The following is a 15,301-nucleotide window of genomic DNA, read 5'->3' on the forward strand; positions in this document are numbered from 1 at the left end:
GCTACAGTTCTTGTTTACCAGTGGAACAATACTGAATAGTTTCATGCATGTAAAGAGTACTAGGCATCTTTGGGTGAACACATGAAGTTGACAAAACCAAGGTCGGGGGAATCTTGCAGTTACAATGCCTGCAAAATGTAGATAGATAGATAGATAGATATCCAGTGCACATTCTGAAGATTGAACCTGAACCAAGCAGGGTCAAAAAGCCATCACATTTGGCTGTTCAGTGTGATGGAAAACACCATGACAGATTCGCAGTCACACAGATGGCGGTAAACCGAAAAGAAGAAAAAGGGTTTGAAAGATTTTGAAGTGGCCACAAGTACAAGCATGCTGCTGTTGCTGATTGGATCCCTTTTTTTTGCATTGCACTGTTGCTTGCCTGTTGCAATCATGCCCCATCTTCCCTGTGTATGGTTCACGGATTTTGAAAACCGAGAAAACATCATCAGCACATGAAATGTTTGGCGCCTAGTTTGGCGTTTGCATCCAAGTTGGAGATCGACCAGGAATATTTTTATTTTTTTTTCGTTTTTAATATAACCAGTGATTTATTTTCAGCTAACTTTTGCATTGTTTTGGGTAATAGTAGTAGCTAACTTTTTCATGGGACTAGTTGAATTGGATTTGATAGACAGTGTTCTTAGTTCTGTTTTCATATACAGAATTATACTTTGTATAGGATATATTTTTAGTAGTATGAATTGATTAGTTTAAACTCTCAGTTCCTTTTGTATTTATGACGACTACTGTTATTTATCAATCTACACGGTTATAAATTGCACCCCATATGGATCAAACAATGTTGATTTTGTTCTGTTTCTTTCTTTAATATGAGAATTTTTAGTCTTCGAAGTGAATGTGGTAACTTTTTCTCTAATCAATTGGTAATAATTAAATAGACGAAGGAGGAATACTGCATCGATGGAACCTCTGTCAAATATATTCTCTGACATATGTCAGGGCGGAACCAAAATTTTATTAAGTCTAGGACTTAACAATGAAATATAAATCTTTTGAATAAATTTTAGTTAAAAAATAGTAATTTTCTAATACGATTTTTTGGCCAGGCGTGAGGCTCTAGCTCAAGCTGCCCCACGCCTAAGTACCACCTTGCTCTATGTATTATCATTAATTTTTTTATACAATTTATCTTATTTAAAAAAATTATATAAATCTATCAAAATATAAATAATAATCACGTAATTGTTTTAATAGGATGAATAGTCAGATGGCCCAAAAATCAACCACATCACACATTAAAATATGGAAGATGGTATATGCTTTGAGCTGACCGCACATACATGAAATGGCAGGAGTCATGCGTGCATGCATGTGTGCATGGATGTGGACTCATCTGGTTGTACAAGGAATAAAAAAACAAAGAATGGAATTGGACACTTTCATCTCCTAGGATATTGCCACGTTAGCTAGCAATCCAACAAGTACCAGTGTGTGTATGCATAGTATTATCTCGATTGACGACAACCTGCGTGTTAGAGTCGTACGAGCAAAATCGACGTCGGTGTTACTGAGAAATCTCTCTTGGGAGTGTTATGGGTCTAGCTAGGACTCTATGTATGGGCATGGAAACTCAAAAGCTAGGTGATTACGTGAGTAGGTGTTACACATGTACGTCGTTGATTTTTTTATATAAACTTGACCATTCGTTTTATTTAAAAAATTTACTTAACTATTAATTATTTTTATATCATTTCGTGTATTGTTGAATATATTGTTATGCATATATATAGATTTACATATTTAATAAAATTTTTTGAATAAAACGAATAGTCAAACGCTTATAAAAAAGTCAATGGCATCAAAGAGACAGAGGTAGTATATGTTATGGAGTGAACCTGGTGCTACCGTAATACTCCCTCTATTTGTCTTTTTAATTTAACGCCCTTGATCATTTGTCTTATTAAAAATTTGGCAGAAATATGTAAAATTATAAATTATACTTAAAGTACATTTTATGCTAAATAAATTATAACAGAATAATTGATAATTAGGTAAGTTAATGGTACTAAATAAAAAAATCGAAGGCATTAATATGGCATTAATATCTTTTGATATAATTGGTCAATGCAACATGGGCACGTGCAATATGTAGCAAAGGCGATGAGCTAAGTTTTACATCACTTATTAGAGTAGTCTTCACGGTGGGCTGAGGTGTCGTGTAGCTCAATAGCGCTGGCTCAGCATGTGTCCTTCGTGGCTCAAAATCATGAGATTCTGCTGGATCACTCGCGTCCAACAGAGAAACTGCGCAATTTCGTCAGTCCACCCAGAAAGGAGGCAACTCGTGAGCTCCAGATTCACACGGGAGCATGCGTAGCCTCGAGTACGAGTGGCAAGCCGGTGCCTCGTCCTTGGCTCCGCCCTCTGCCCTCCGCCGCCCGCCCCGTGCACTGCCCGCTACCTTGAGCTCTGGCATCACCCCGGTCGCCGCCACCCCTGACTCCACCCGCTGCCACTCGAGCTCCGCCACCCCCAGATACTGCGCCATCCACGTTGGATCCGCCGCCGCCGCCGAAGGGGATGAAGGAGAGGGAGAAGAATTGAGGAGGAGGCTATCGGTTGAGGCTGGATTAAATACTTATTTCAAATTATAAGGTCTAACATGTAAAATTTTTGAACTTCAAGATAAAATAAAAACATATGAAATGTAAGACACATACATTTGGGAGAAACGTTGACGATCGACTACAACCGTACAAGACGTTATGTTGCACCTTAGCGATCGATACACCTCTCCTTGGGTTGTTGATCTTGCCGATGCAAATCAACCTTATTATTGCAAGCAAATCGAAGAAACAAGCAAGAACAAGATAAAAGCAAGCTGATATTTCAAATAAGGATTGAATACAAATGATATGTTGGGGTTCAGTAACAAGCAACCCGGCGATCTAACTGATCACGGGATTAACTCGGCAAAGTAGCAACGTTATACTTTGATCTAAACAAAACCCGACTAACCCTAAAAGGGTAACTAACTATTTATAGGAGGAGGAGGATGTCTAGGGGTCTCTAGGGTCGTGCTCCACCAGGTTGAGGCGCACCCCACTTGGGCCCCTATTGGACCAGGGTCCCAGACAAAGTTACAAGCCCATTGGCACAATATAGGTGACGCATCATCTTGTTTTTGCGATTGCGACCCAACGGAATAGAATTCCGATATGAGGCTGCATCAGTTGGAAAGAGGGCTCTAATAGCTTTCCATCAAGTACTCCCGGAGCCAAAACGGAACCCGTATGCAAATATGACGGTCGTTTAAAGATAGCAATGTAGCGGGTGGCCGAATTGGATTCCAGCACTTAAGCATCTTGATCTTGAAGTGAGTAATGGTGGTATCCGTAGTAGCCGTGGTCACATCACCAGCCTCCATGGTTGACGCAAATTGCGGTGTTGTCATCAGGAACACCTGAGAGGATCGCCGCCAATCTCACCATAGATACCCCCATCGACCCATCCTTGGAGATTAGTTTGGACAAGAAAGAAAGGTTAGCCTTCTCCTCGCGCGTCAGGAGGCGGCCATGAAATCCTGTGGTTGTTGACTCCCTATTATCCGCGCCATTGTTGTAGAGCTACCTACCCAGCATCCGCGAGTTGCCTCTCCATGTGCTATATATAATTGGCAAACGATGTTGTCTCACCTATATTGTCCCTGGATAGTTGGCACCAGCAACTACCGATGCTAGGGCAACCTGCACCTCCATCTCCGGCCGGTGCCACCTTCGCTCGTCCTCTCTAGCCTCCTGGCCATCGCGACGACACGACGCCGAGCGGTGGCCTTCGAGATGGATGGAGGTGGTGGTGTGACTAGGCAGTATTGTCCCAGTGATGAAGAAGAAATAGAGAAAGAATACGGTCGATCTTGCCGAGCACTGTCCATGGATCTAAAATGGATCAAGTCCATTTTACTAGAATGGATTGGGTTAGTTACTTAGTTTGGGTTAAATCCTGTCATGGGTTGGTTTGTTTCGGTATCTATAGTTGAGTTGGCTGGACTGGCTTCACTAAGAACTGGTTGGCGTGGTATTGGATTGGATGTCAACCCATTAGCATGACTACCTGATGGGCCATGCAATCGCCTCCACACCTGTCGTTGGTAGATCTAGCACCGCCACTGCCGAGAGTTGGACCATCACTACCGTCCAATATTCGTGTGGGCACCTCCTTGCACCGCCGCTGGCTAAGATCATGCGCAGGTTGGTTGGCTCTGCTTCTTTGCATCTGCAAGACGGCACTTCATTTGGACATACTAGAGGGGAGAAATGGGAAGAAATAGATTTTACACCTGATTTGGATATGGAAATGGAGGGGAGGAATAGAAGAGGTCTTGTACCTGATTTGGGTATAGTAGAGTGAAGGGAGAAAGGAGGAAGAGAATTGAAACAAACTGATATGTTGGTCCCAATATCGGTTCGGATAGACCAATAGAGAGAGTTAGTGCGATCACCAATTCTAACTTAGCCAAATTCGGGCAAGACCGTTAGAGGTGCTCTTATATAGAAAAGGGCTACCCTAACCTGTGCAGATACATGCATCACTACAGGTTTACAAAGAACTAACCTAGCATATCTTGACGCCATGAGTCATGACGCACGGTCTCAAGATTTGATAAATACAAGATCATGGCACCAGCAAGCATGCATCATCATAAAGCAAGTGTAAAACGTTCCTCCTTGGGCATGCTTAAACCAGATGAAAATTTTCCGACTACGCACGCAATGATACAAAACGGATAGCAACGTTTGCCATGTTTATGGTGAAAACATTTTCACAAAAGAAAGATCCCATCCAGCTAACCATGATATCTAGCTACTAATTATCATGACTGTAACGAGAGCCTATCGGTAAGTAACTTCAATTGACATCGCCTGGCTGGCGATACCTCACAGCTCATCTTCAAAGAAGGTTATGTGGATAATTTGCGTTTCCATCTCAACGGCCGGACATGATCAGAGGTCAACTTTCTTCGCAAGCTTTGTATAGATAATGCGATTATCCCTCGCAGAATTGCTCTCAACAAGGGCGATTTGAACTAAGTCCTGCAGAGAGCAAACAACGTGCCAGTGTTAATACACCAACGAGAAGAATTAAAAATTTGATCAAATCAATGCCACCAAAACAGGGGTTGATGTGAGCGCTTCTCAAGAAATGACATTTATTCATAATTCTTCATAGAAGCCCAATAGTGGTGGTGGCAGTAAATCTAACACCCCATTGCTCTCTACAGTTCTTTTGCAAAATAGCCCATGGTATTTCCTAATATTATGAAATAGCAGTTCAACAAGTAATATGAGTATAATTGATAAAAAAATCCCTATAACATTTTGTAATATAATTCCATATCAAAGCATGGGTATTTTGCTAGTAAAAATTAACATGTTGAAACGACTATTAAAGTGCAGTTGGTAGGTTGGTAGAGTACTCGATCTTCATCTTATTAACCTCTACTACTGTAGGGCAAAGCATTACGGAAACATGGTTAAGGCCATGTTCGGCAGCCTCTTATTCCAAATCTATATTCTATCAGTTCCGTTTCCACATACACGCTTTCCAAATTGCTAAACGGTATGTTTTTTTGCAAAAGTTTTCCAGGTTGCTTTAGAAAATCATACCAAACCATTTTGAAGATTTTTATAACTAATAATTAATTAATTGTATGTCAATCCGTTGCTATGTTTTCCAAGCCGGTTCCCAACCCCAATCAAGAACATGGCCTGAGTCGACAATGGAACCAATGAATAAGTGCAAACATCAGCCAAGTTCAGACAACACTAAAGAATAAGCTCCAGACTATCCAAATAATAAGTTGAAGTATCTGACCTTCACATCTCTGTTAGATAAAAACTTCCCCAAGTTGTGAAGTATACACCTTAAATCATCCACCTGCAGTTGTAAGATAAGAATAATGCAACTTTGAGCACCTGACAAAGGAATTGTTTCAAAAAAAATCTAAGTTTATTATAGGTATGGTTATATATCCAACCTTCAAATAACCAGCTTTGTTTTGGTCGAAGTACCTAAAAGCCTAAAAGGCAGGGAAAAGATCAGACTTTAGCAGATAGTCTATACAACAAAGGTTGAGTTATGGTTAGTACTTAAAACTATTGGACCCATTGGACCCAGCAGCAAATATTACCTGCAGCAGCTCCTTATCAACGACCTCATCTTTTGCTGAATCTCCCTTTTGTGATCTAGTTGTCTTTGCCTCCTTACCAACTGCCTTTTCACTTTTATCTGATACAGATTGCTTGCCCTCGCCTGAAGCGGATTTTTCAGCTGGGGACTGTTTATCCTCTTCTGAAGCAGATTTTTCATGCACATTAGCATTGTTTTCTGACTCACGCTCCTCTGTATTCTTGTTTCCATCCTCTTCAGTAGTTACTTCTTGCTTGGCTTTATCATTCACGTTATCTTCATTCTGAAGCATAGTAAAATGATGTGCAAGATAGTAAACACAGAATAAGCATAGGTAGTTCCAAGGCAAACAACTTTTACATACAAGAGAAACTTATTGCAAATGAGCAATCACTAGATGTGCAAAAACTATGGTAGAGTTATTCTCAAAAAGTGAACTCAGGCACCAGATAGAGCAAAGGTATGCAACAATCTAGGATAAGCTTGACGAATAATTGCCTGTTTGCCACTAAACATTAAAGCCCGGTACTTGATTCAACTGGAACCGTTTGGGTATGTTCCTAAAGTAGAATTATATACTTATGTTTCAAGAATAAATAATTGAAAAAAAAAGATGAAGGCATATATTAGGCTCCCAGAAGACAGAAGACGAACAGTACAATGCTGCATTAACAAGCATCCCTACAGTAATGAAAGAGCCAGCTATTCATTAATCAGAAAGTGGTCTAAAAAGTAAACACAAGCCAATGAGTGGCATGACGTATTGCAGATATGAATATATGTAGAACGCAAAAATACGGAGAGAAGACAATACCTGTTCTACAGGTTCTTCGGCAGTAGCTTCATCCATCTCATCATCTTCATATATTTCTACTTCTTCAGGATCCTCTTCATATTCAGGCTCTTCGTCCTCCATTTCCTCGTCAGCTCCAGGCTCATCATGTACAGCTGCTGAATTATCTGTGTTCATGTTTTCCTCACCCTCTTTAATCAGTTTTTTAGCGGGGATTATCGAGTGATCTGCACTCATCTTCTCCTTGCCCTCTTTTGCCGGTTCATCCTGGGCAGCTGCTGAGGGATCTCCACTCATCTCTGTATCAACATCTTTGTTGGCTTGGCCAGCTGAATGACCTGTACCCTTGCCCACTTTTATCATTTCAACACTTTCCCCTTGATTACTAGGGGTACTTTCACTTAAGGTTTCATCGTTTGTCTTGAGTCGCTTCTCTGATGCTTTCTTGTCTTCCTTCTTTAGATCCTCCTCTCTTTGGCGCTTACGTTGATTTCTCTTCACAACATAGTGCTTATACAATTTCTGTGAAAAGCGTAAAAGATCAAGGAAGAAGAGACATTTTCTTCAGAATGCTCCAAAACCAGAAATGTTTGGGGACAACAAAATTGAATCAGCAACATAACCTATGAATGAAGAACACAAACACAATAGATAGCTGCTAAGCAGACTATGCCCTCTCAGTTGTAAATTCATGACACAATTTGGACCATTACAATGCAATATAATTGGTATGTAGCATCATGGACGAGTATGATTCACATCTCTCACACAGCTTGTAAGGATACTCAGGTAGCAAATTTTGTATATGAATAGTATACGGAGGTAGACTTATTTGGGAACCAATATTACCAGTCAAAGGAAAAATGGAAAATGAACACACTTAAACAAATTAACTTGCAATTGTGTGCTTAAGATACAATGTGCAGGCAGAGCTCAAAGAAATTTACCTCAAGAAATGATAATATAATACAACCCATCTTGTGTTGAAGCATTTCACTGAACGTCTCAGCAAACAAAGAAAGCTGAAAAGGACATGGAATTGTGCATTACAGTAAAACCATATGAGCATCACCTCAACAGTAAGAAATTTATTCAAAGTATGATATGATCCTAAATAAGAAATTAACAAATATGAAGCACAATGACAAAATAAGTAAATTGCTAACTAAAGAAATCAGAGTAAAATATGGACCTCAAATACTGACTCCTCCAGATCATTGGCTGTATAGTCAAGGAGGCCATCCAATGAAAGGGATGTTGAACGGACCTGCAAATTAGAATTGCTTCAATAAATATCTAAGCAACTTCTAATAACACACAAACTAATAATGAGTGAAAAAAAGGGAAATAAAGCATATTAGGCATACTTTAGAGTCTTTACTCCTTTTTGCCTGAAGAATGAATCCTGGATGTTTGGGAGGTTCATCAGATTTCTTTTTTTCTTTATTGTCAGTGAGCGACTTTTGTTTCGAATCCGTCTTCTGATCTCTACTCTTTTTCTCTTTATCATCCTTCGTCTTATCATTCTTTCCATTTTTCCCATCTTGCTTTAGATCTTTTTGTTTCATAACCTCTTGCTGCTTAGCTTTATCCCCATCGCATTTCTGGTCGACAGTCAATGAATTCCCCGTTTCCTCCAGTTCCTGTTCTTTGTTCTGTTTTGAGATGTCTTCAGCAGGAGCTTTTGAACCTTCTTCAAGTTCAGCTTCTGAAATCACAGCACCACTCAAGCCTTCATTCTTCTCTGGCTGAACCTCCACAGCTTGCTTACTTGTTTCAGCAGGGGCAGTTGAATCACGAGCTGAAGCAGGAACCTTTTTCTTAATAACCCTTCTAATTACTTTCTTCTTTCCAGGTTTCTTGCCCTCAGCCTCTTTTCCAGTATCCCCGCTCTTTTGCTGGACCTGCTCTTCCACAGCTATACTAGCAGTTTCTGCTAAAGTTTTCTTGTTTTCCTGAGATGATTTATCAGCTGAAGTTTCGCCGGTTGGCTTTTTCCGAATTACTTTCACAACCTTTTTAATCACTTTCTTTTTCATGGGCTTTTTATCCTCAGTACCATGGTCAACACCCCCACCCTTCTTCTCAACATGTTCCTCGACTTTATCAATATTTTGTCCATCAGGCTCAGCAAGATTATCCTTTCCATCTTTGCCCTGCTGATCCATATCACTATCAACTTTCATACTTTCAGTAGCACTATGGCCAGCATCCTCTTTTTGATGAACCTCAGTACTTTTACTCTGGCTCAGCTCCCCTGAAATTGTAACAAAGTTGGTTCATTTATTTGGCTAGTAGGCAAGGATACAGGCAATATAATTACAAGTGGAAAATTTCCAACCTTGCTTCTGTTTGATTGCATCAGCTGGGCTCTACAGCACAAGGAAACATAAATTAAGAGTTGTTAGTACTGCTTCAAAAGAAAACATGTATGCTCTTGTAATCATGGCAACTGCAAACTAACCTTCTCCTTCACAAGCAGCTGCTCCTTTTCCGTCCTTGATTTCCTATATGCAATCCAATTGTTCTTCCATAAATCCACTGGAGGTAGGCATTCTGACAGATTTGGCACAAAAAGTACAGTAATTTCTTTGTGACTGAAGAGTCCATCTTTGCCAACCCTGTTGTAATGGATCTGCAGTAATATGTTTCACATTAGTAACTCTGACTCAATATTTTGCCAGTTATCTAGAGTAAGTGAGAGAACTTAATTATTGGGAAAAATGCTCTAATTGCATGCCTGGAATTACCTATATCAGATACAAACAGGGTTTAATATCACAGCTATACTAGTTTTGGTGGAATATTAGCTCAATTCCTCAAACCCTCAATCATGTTGATATTGTCAGGATGAAAAGTTTAGAAAGCAAAAAAAAATACTGGTTATTAAAAGAAGTGTAACAATTCAAAACAAGTACTCCAGAGCTTTCTAAGAACAACCATAGGTTAACCCCTTTTTCCAAACTAGCAAATCAGTAGTATTTTCTCAATCCCCACTTAGCGGTAGTAGAGAATTGGCACATCTGTTCACAAGCATTTCATTTGAACAAAAAATTAAAGCCAAATTGCAACATGGTTAGACAACTGCAAAAGTATAAAAAAATATCCTACTATCGAGCAGAACATCCATTTTACCTGAGATTGAAGAAAAGGATGTCATTTTCTATTAAAACATAAAATAACAAATAATTCTTCGTAGAGAGCTCTGGGTATAATTACTTAAGTACCTCAAGAAAACGATTCCACTGGTTACAATTAGAGAGGTCAACTTGAACCAGTTCCTTGACATGTCTGTACATGAAGAAGTGTGTTTCAGTATAACTGCAAGATGCACTTCATCCATGATCCTTTATGCATTATTAAATATAGATGTAGTAATGTACCTGATAGCAGTCTGAATCAAGCAAGAAGAGTCAACCACAGGGTCTCCACCATCTATTGCTGCATTCCAAGGGCCCCCAATTGCAAAAAGTGAACGATCCCTCTTGAATACAGCAAATTTTAAGATATTGTTCAGGTGCACCACTCGTTCGTCTGTACTTCTCAATGAGGTTATGTCAGCAAAGGCACTGTTGCTCATGCCGCTCATCAAAAGCACCTGCTTTGTTCATGTGGGTAGGTCATGACCATGAAAAAATAAGGCATCAAAACTTAAGCATCACACTTTCAAATGAGATCTACTCAACCATGGCATTAGTACCAGCCTACCAGGTCAACTCTATGGTTCTTAAAATAGAAAGAAATACACAAGTGAAAAGTATGACCCAGGAAACACAGGGGCACTTCAATGCATTTGGATAGGTAAGGACGTAAGGTAGGTAAGCGGTTGGAGTTATGAACTTCATGTCATTGCAAGTAACAAGAAAATGGTCTGAAAGCTTTTACTATCACAAGTATCATACCTAAAAGCAATGTGCAATATTTAGCCACATATGTAGACCACAATAGTGAGATGTATCACCCAAAACAACAAAATCTCTATTTAGATGCTGATGAAAACAACTTAGTAAAACTCATAATTTCAAATAATCACAAAGATGAAGACAAAAACCTTTGCATTCCAAATGATTTCGGGAATCTTGGTGCTTGATGTTTTCCCAGAGCTGATCACTGCTCCTTCATCAGTACTATCATCAACTTCATGGATGCCATGCTCCAAACTATTTTACAGCAGTAGCAGCAACATATAACAAAATACACCATTACTAGTAAGAAGCACTCCAAGCAGCTTGTAATACAGAAGAATATCTAATTATGTCTTCGCAATAAAAGTATACCTCACTGGTGTGTGTAGTGAAAGATTTAGGCTTTCTTTAGTCCAATTCAAGACAATCTACAATGCAATAAGTCACAAATAAGCCCAAAGAACAGATGGAGGAAAAAATTTGCCCAGAATCCCATGGTTCAAACATTCAGATTTTGAGTTTTCAAGCAGCAACAGAGTGCAACCTTAGAAAAATCTGGAGCAATTGCTAGTCTAGGGTATCTTTTTGTCAAAGATAAATAGTCCCTCTCAGTATCCACCAAGCGAAATGGCAAAACCTGTATGAAGTCAAATCAGCATCAAGACATTCAGCATAATAGGCAGCAAAATAAACCACCACATGAGTGTACATACAAAAATAAAGGATGTGATGATGCGATCTGCAAATAAATGGGAAATGGAGAAAGGAAGACAGCCATTCACAAAATCTTGATCATATACTGATTAAGTTGTGAATGATCTTCAGATTTGACTGAGGGTTTCTAATGATTTTCCACATCACAAGAATATGGCATCAGAGATCTTTCAGGTACCAGAAAACAAATTCACTACTGGAAAGACAAGACAAAGAATAGGTGAAAGGATGGATAAAATAACTGGAAGTTTGAAACCCCGAATCTATCAGAGAAGGAAAGTTTCAAAGATAGGAATGTATTTGTGTAACTTGGCAAACATACAACAAAGAACTGGCTTTTGAAGGACAAGAATAATGGGGGCTTCAAGATCAGAGCATATCAAGGAGGACAGTAGGCAACCAACATTACTTCTGCAACAACTCTGACAAACGCAACTGCTTATTACCTTGCAAATATATTCTCTCTTAATTTCTTTAACGGGTGAACGATGCCTTCAGGAGAACAAACGAAACCATTAGTTTAAAAAGCTGCACGAAAGACGAAGCAGCAACCTATTGCATCCACAAAACTACAGGGAAAACATGGAGGTCCACCTATGCACAGCATCACGCCGAGGTGAAAGTCGCCGCAAAGGCTTGTCAGCTCTAACAGAAGAAGAACGCCGCCGATCAGCAGGAGTTCTAGGTGGAGTGTGCTCCCTCCTTGAATCAGCAGGGTGCTTCCTATCCCGCTCCCTCTCCTTCATGCGCCGTTCACGAAGACGTTCTCTTTCACGTTCAAGTTCCCTTTCTCTTTCACGTTCTCTTAGTCTTTCACGGTCCCTTTCCCTTTCACGCTCTCTTTCACGGTCTCGTAGGTCTCGCAGCTCTCGTTCTCGTTCACGTTCACGCTCCTTTTCTCTTTCCAGTATTAGGTCCCTTCGACGCTCCTCATCTCTTAGATCCATTTCGCGACGATAGCCAACCCGATCAACAGCACGTTCATCAACCATGGAGATGCCTGGATGTACACGGGATAAAATGCTATCTCGGTAATCAGAATCCGAAGAAGGATGGAGAAGACCTTTTCCTGAGGCATAGTCACGTCCAGGAGGCAGACCCATCCCATAACCACTGCTTGATGACCCTTGTCCATAGGAGAGGCTATCGATGTTTGCCCTAGGAGCTCCTCCCAACAACGAAGCTGACTGTTGTCCTCCATATGGGGCGGTCCCAAGAATGGACAAGTTGCGATGATCAGCTTCAACTCTTCCATACGCACCAATATCTTGTGATCCTTGATGAATTGGGGCAGACCTCCCTGCAAAGTAATCGGCTTGTCTGCCAGAAATGCATACTTACTCAGTGCATGTGCTATGTTTTGTTGCAGTGATAAAGACAAGGATCACTAGTGATTTACTTTTCCAAGGTTATCACTGAGTAAGATCATAACTAACGAGGAGAACATAATCCTGAACATAATCCTAGAGCAGAAATATTTGGAAGAAGCACATGCTCATTCATTTGATGCACTATTTTAACTGAGAGTAATTAGGTACAATAATATGAATAAGAAACCTGCTGCAGTCATTTATATGGCCCGACTAAGAGCTAACATACCTTATATCAGATCCAGACTGCAGTTGGGCTTTCAACAGCTGTGGATGGCGCATTGATGAACCCTAAAAAACAGCAGGATTAAGTTTATGGAAAGCCAGAGCAGGTAAACAGGCAAAGAACAGAGTTTTGTGAGGAAAGATAATAAATCTACCTGCTCCATACGATCATGGATCTGAAGATCATAAAGGTAAAAGTGGGTTATTTGAATGCATTGTTAAAGGAAAAATGAAAACAAATGAAATAGCGCTCCGAGAGGGGGACGGGGGTGACCTGATGGCCTCCAGAAATATGTTCAGGATATCTTCTATCCAAATCAGTAAGCCCATCTCTCCTGCCAAGATTAGCTGAGTGATCACCATACATTCTTCTCTCTAATGTATAGTCACTACCATACTGGTCTATCTTCTGTCCATAACCACGCACAGCCATATAGTCATCATTTGGTCTTGCCATGCTGGACCCTACAGATCCAGATGAGAACTTGGATGGCTCAGGCAGATTGGGAATACTAGAAGCTGGACCTTTGCCACCAAGTCCACCAACCTGTTGAAAGGGCAAGTTGAAAGCTCACTTGGGACAATATGCAATAAGGCAGCTAAAAAATATGAGAAGTCAGGTTAACCATCAGAGAGATCAAATGATAAAGCTAAAACAGAAAGTACAGAAGAGCATTGCAATGCAATGCAATGCGTAATGAGGGAACTTGACAAAAGAAGGCCTAAACAAGACATAACTGAAAGAAAAAAAAAAGGGAATGAACAGTTTGCCAGTTCCTGTTTCCAGATATGCCAAGACACCAAGTCAGTTAATACAGCCAATTCACATAAATAATCATAGCTTGAGGTTTACTAAAGTTTACTTTCAAAATGTGCCACATGTTTTACAGTGTAGCCGATAGGGCATGGCTCCCACCATTTTGTAAAAAAAATGTTCAACAAGGGTATCATCAACTCCTGGATTTGAGGGAATTTTTTGCTTCAAACTAATGGAACTGGCTTTCTTTTGACCCCCCCCCCCCACCACCACCACCACCAAAAAGCACGCATACACAAAATAAAAGGCTACCAAATGTATTCCTCATCTTCATGGTTTGGATTGCTCTTTCTGCACTGGGAAGATTCATTGTTGATCCATTAAGTTCATCATAGCATGTAGGAGTGTAGTCGCTTTAATATTTAAAGTCCAAATATGCTTTCTTGGTAGCTAATAACCTTTGTTAGTTTCCTTCCTTATACAGTTCCCATCGACACATATCAGACATTAACTGTACAAACATTAAAACACAAAGTATTTATAAAGATAATGCTTCCTCCATTTGCAAATACTTGGCACTAGGATACTATCAAAAAATTGAAAAAAAAAACTTAAAAAGCTGCCATATCAAAGCGTGCTACACTCTATACATGAGTACAAAACTTTCATTCATCGTAGTCTGACCGTTCAAAAAATATTGATGGTAAAAGCGAAAACAGTCAAAGGCAATAGTGTCAAGTATTTGCAAACAGAGCTGAGTATTAACAAGAAGCAAACAACAATAGAGGCTCAATAAATAGCATGCAGTTGAAATCTAAAAGAAAGAACGTTTTCCAGTTATAGCCAACGACCTGCTGTGTGCCGTACACCGAAGCGTAAGGCCCTCCATACTGCCCAGTAGCCCCCTGCCCGACACGGGCACCAAATCGGCTACCATCAGCACCAGCCGCTGCGGCCGAGGCCGAAAACCCACCACTGCTTCCAGGCTGCACAAGTCCAGTCAAAACAACATACACATATATGAGAACGGGGCACACATCTGGATCAAGCAACGAAGCGCGAACACCAGATAAAGCGGGCATCTCAGGGACTTACGATTTGGCCATAAGATTGCTGCCCTCCTCCGTACGCCTGCTGCTGCCCATAGGGGTTGGACCCCTTCGGCGGAAACATGGCGGACGCGCCGCCCGCCTAGGGTTTTCCGGCGGGGTCACCGGACCCAATCCGAAAAAGGAAAAAAAAAATTCCCGCACGCCCGCCGCCCCACCCCTTAGGGATAAACCTAGACACAGAGACCGCATTAGGGACGCACGTGAAGAACCTCGGATCATCCACTCCATCCATGGATACACGCACGAAAAAAAGCAATAAAGGCTAAAAC

The 15,301-nt window shown here is 40.5% G+C and overlaps 1 protein-coding gene across 1 annotated transcript; it reads right to left on the reverse strand.

The window, feature by feature from the left end:
- Positions 1-4,669: 4,669 nt before the first annotated feature.
- LOC102716141 (protein SHORT ROOT IN SALT MEDIUM 1) lies at positions 4,670-15,198 on the reverse strand. Its single transcript, XM_040524826.1, has 22 exons — positions 15,016-15,198; positions 14,772-14,906; positions 13,438-13,710; positions 13,319-13,339; positions 13,168-13,229; positions 12,163-12,888; positions 12,015-12,060; positions 11,399-11,491; positions 11,227-11,282; positions 11,001-11,109; positions 10,333-10,547; positions 10,177-10,240; positions 9,414-9,584; positions 9,291-9,321; positions 8,317-9,206; positions 8,142-8,216; positions 7,897-7,971; positions 6,971-7,471; positions 6,158-6,439; positions 6,005-6,046; positions 5,842-5,904; positions 4,670-5,060 (listed from the first exon to the last, which is right to left on the reverse strand). The coding sequence occupies exons 1-22, from the start codon at positions 15,091-15,093 to the stop codon at positions 4,971-4,973; spliced, it is 4,098 nt and encodes a 1,365-aa protein (XP_040380760.1). The 5' UTR covers positions 15,094-15,198; the 3' UTR covers positions 4,670-4,970.
- Positions 15,199-15,301: the final 103 nt, after the last annotated feature.

Source organism: Oryza brachyantha, chromosome 6 (genome assembly GCF_000231095.2).
Source record: "Oryza brachyantha chromosome 6, ObraRS2, whole genome shotgun sequence".
In the NCBI taxonomy this organism is placed as follows: Eukaryota; Viridiplantae; Streptophyta; class Magnoliopsida; order Poales; family Poaceae; genus Oryza; species Oryza brachyantha.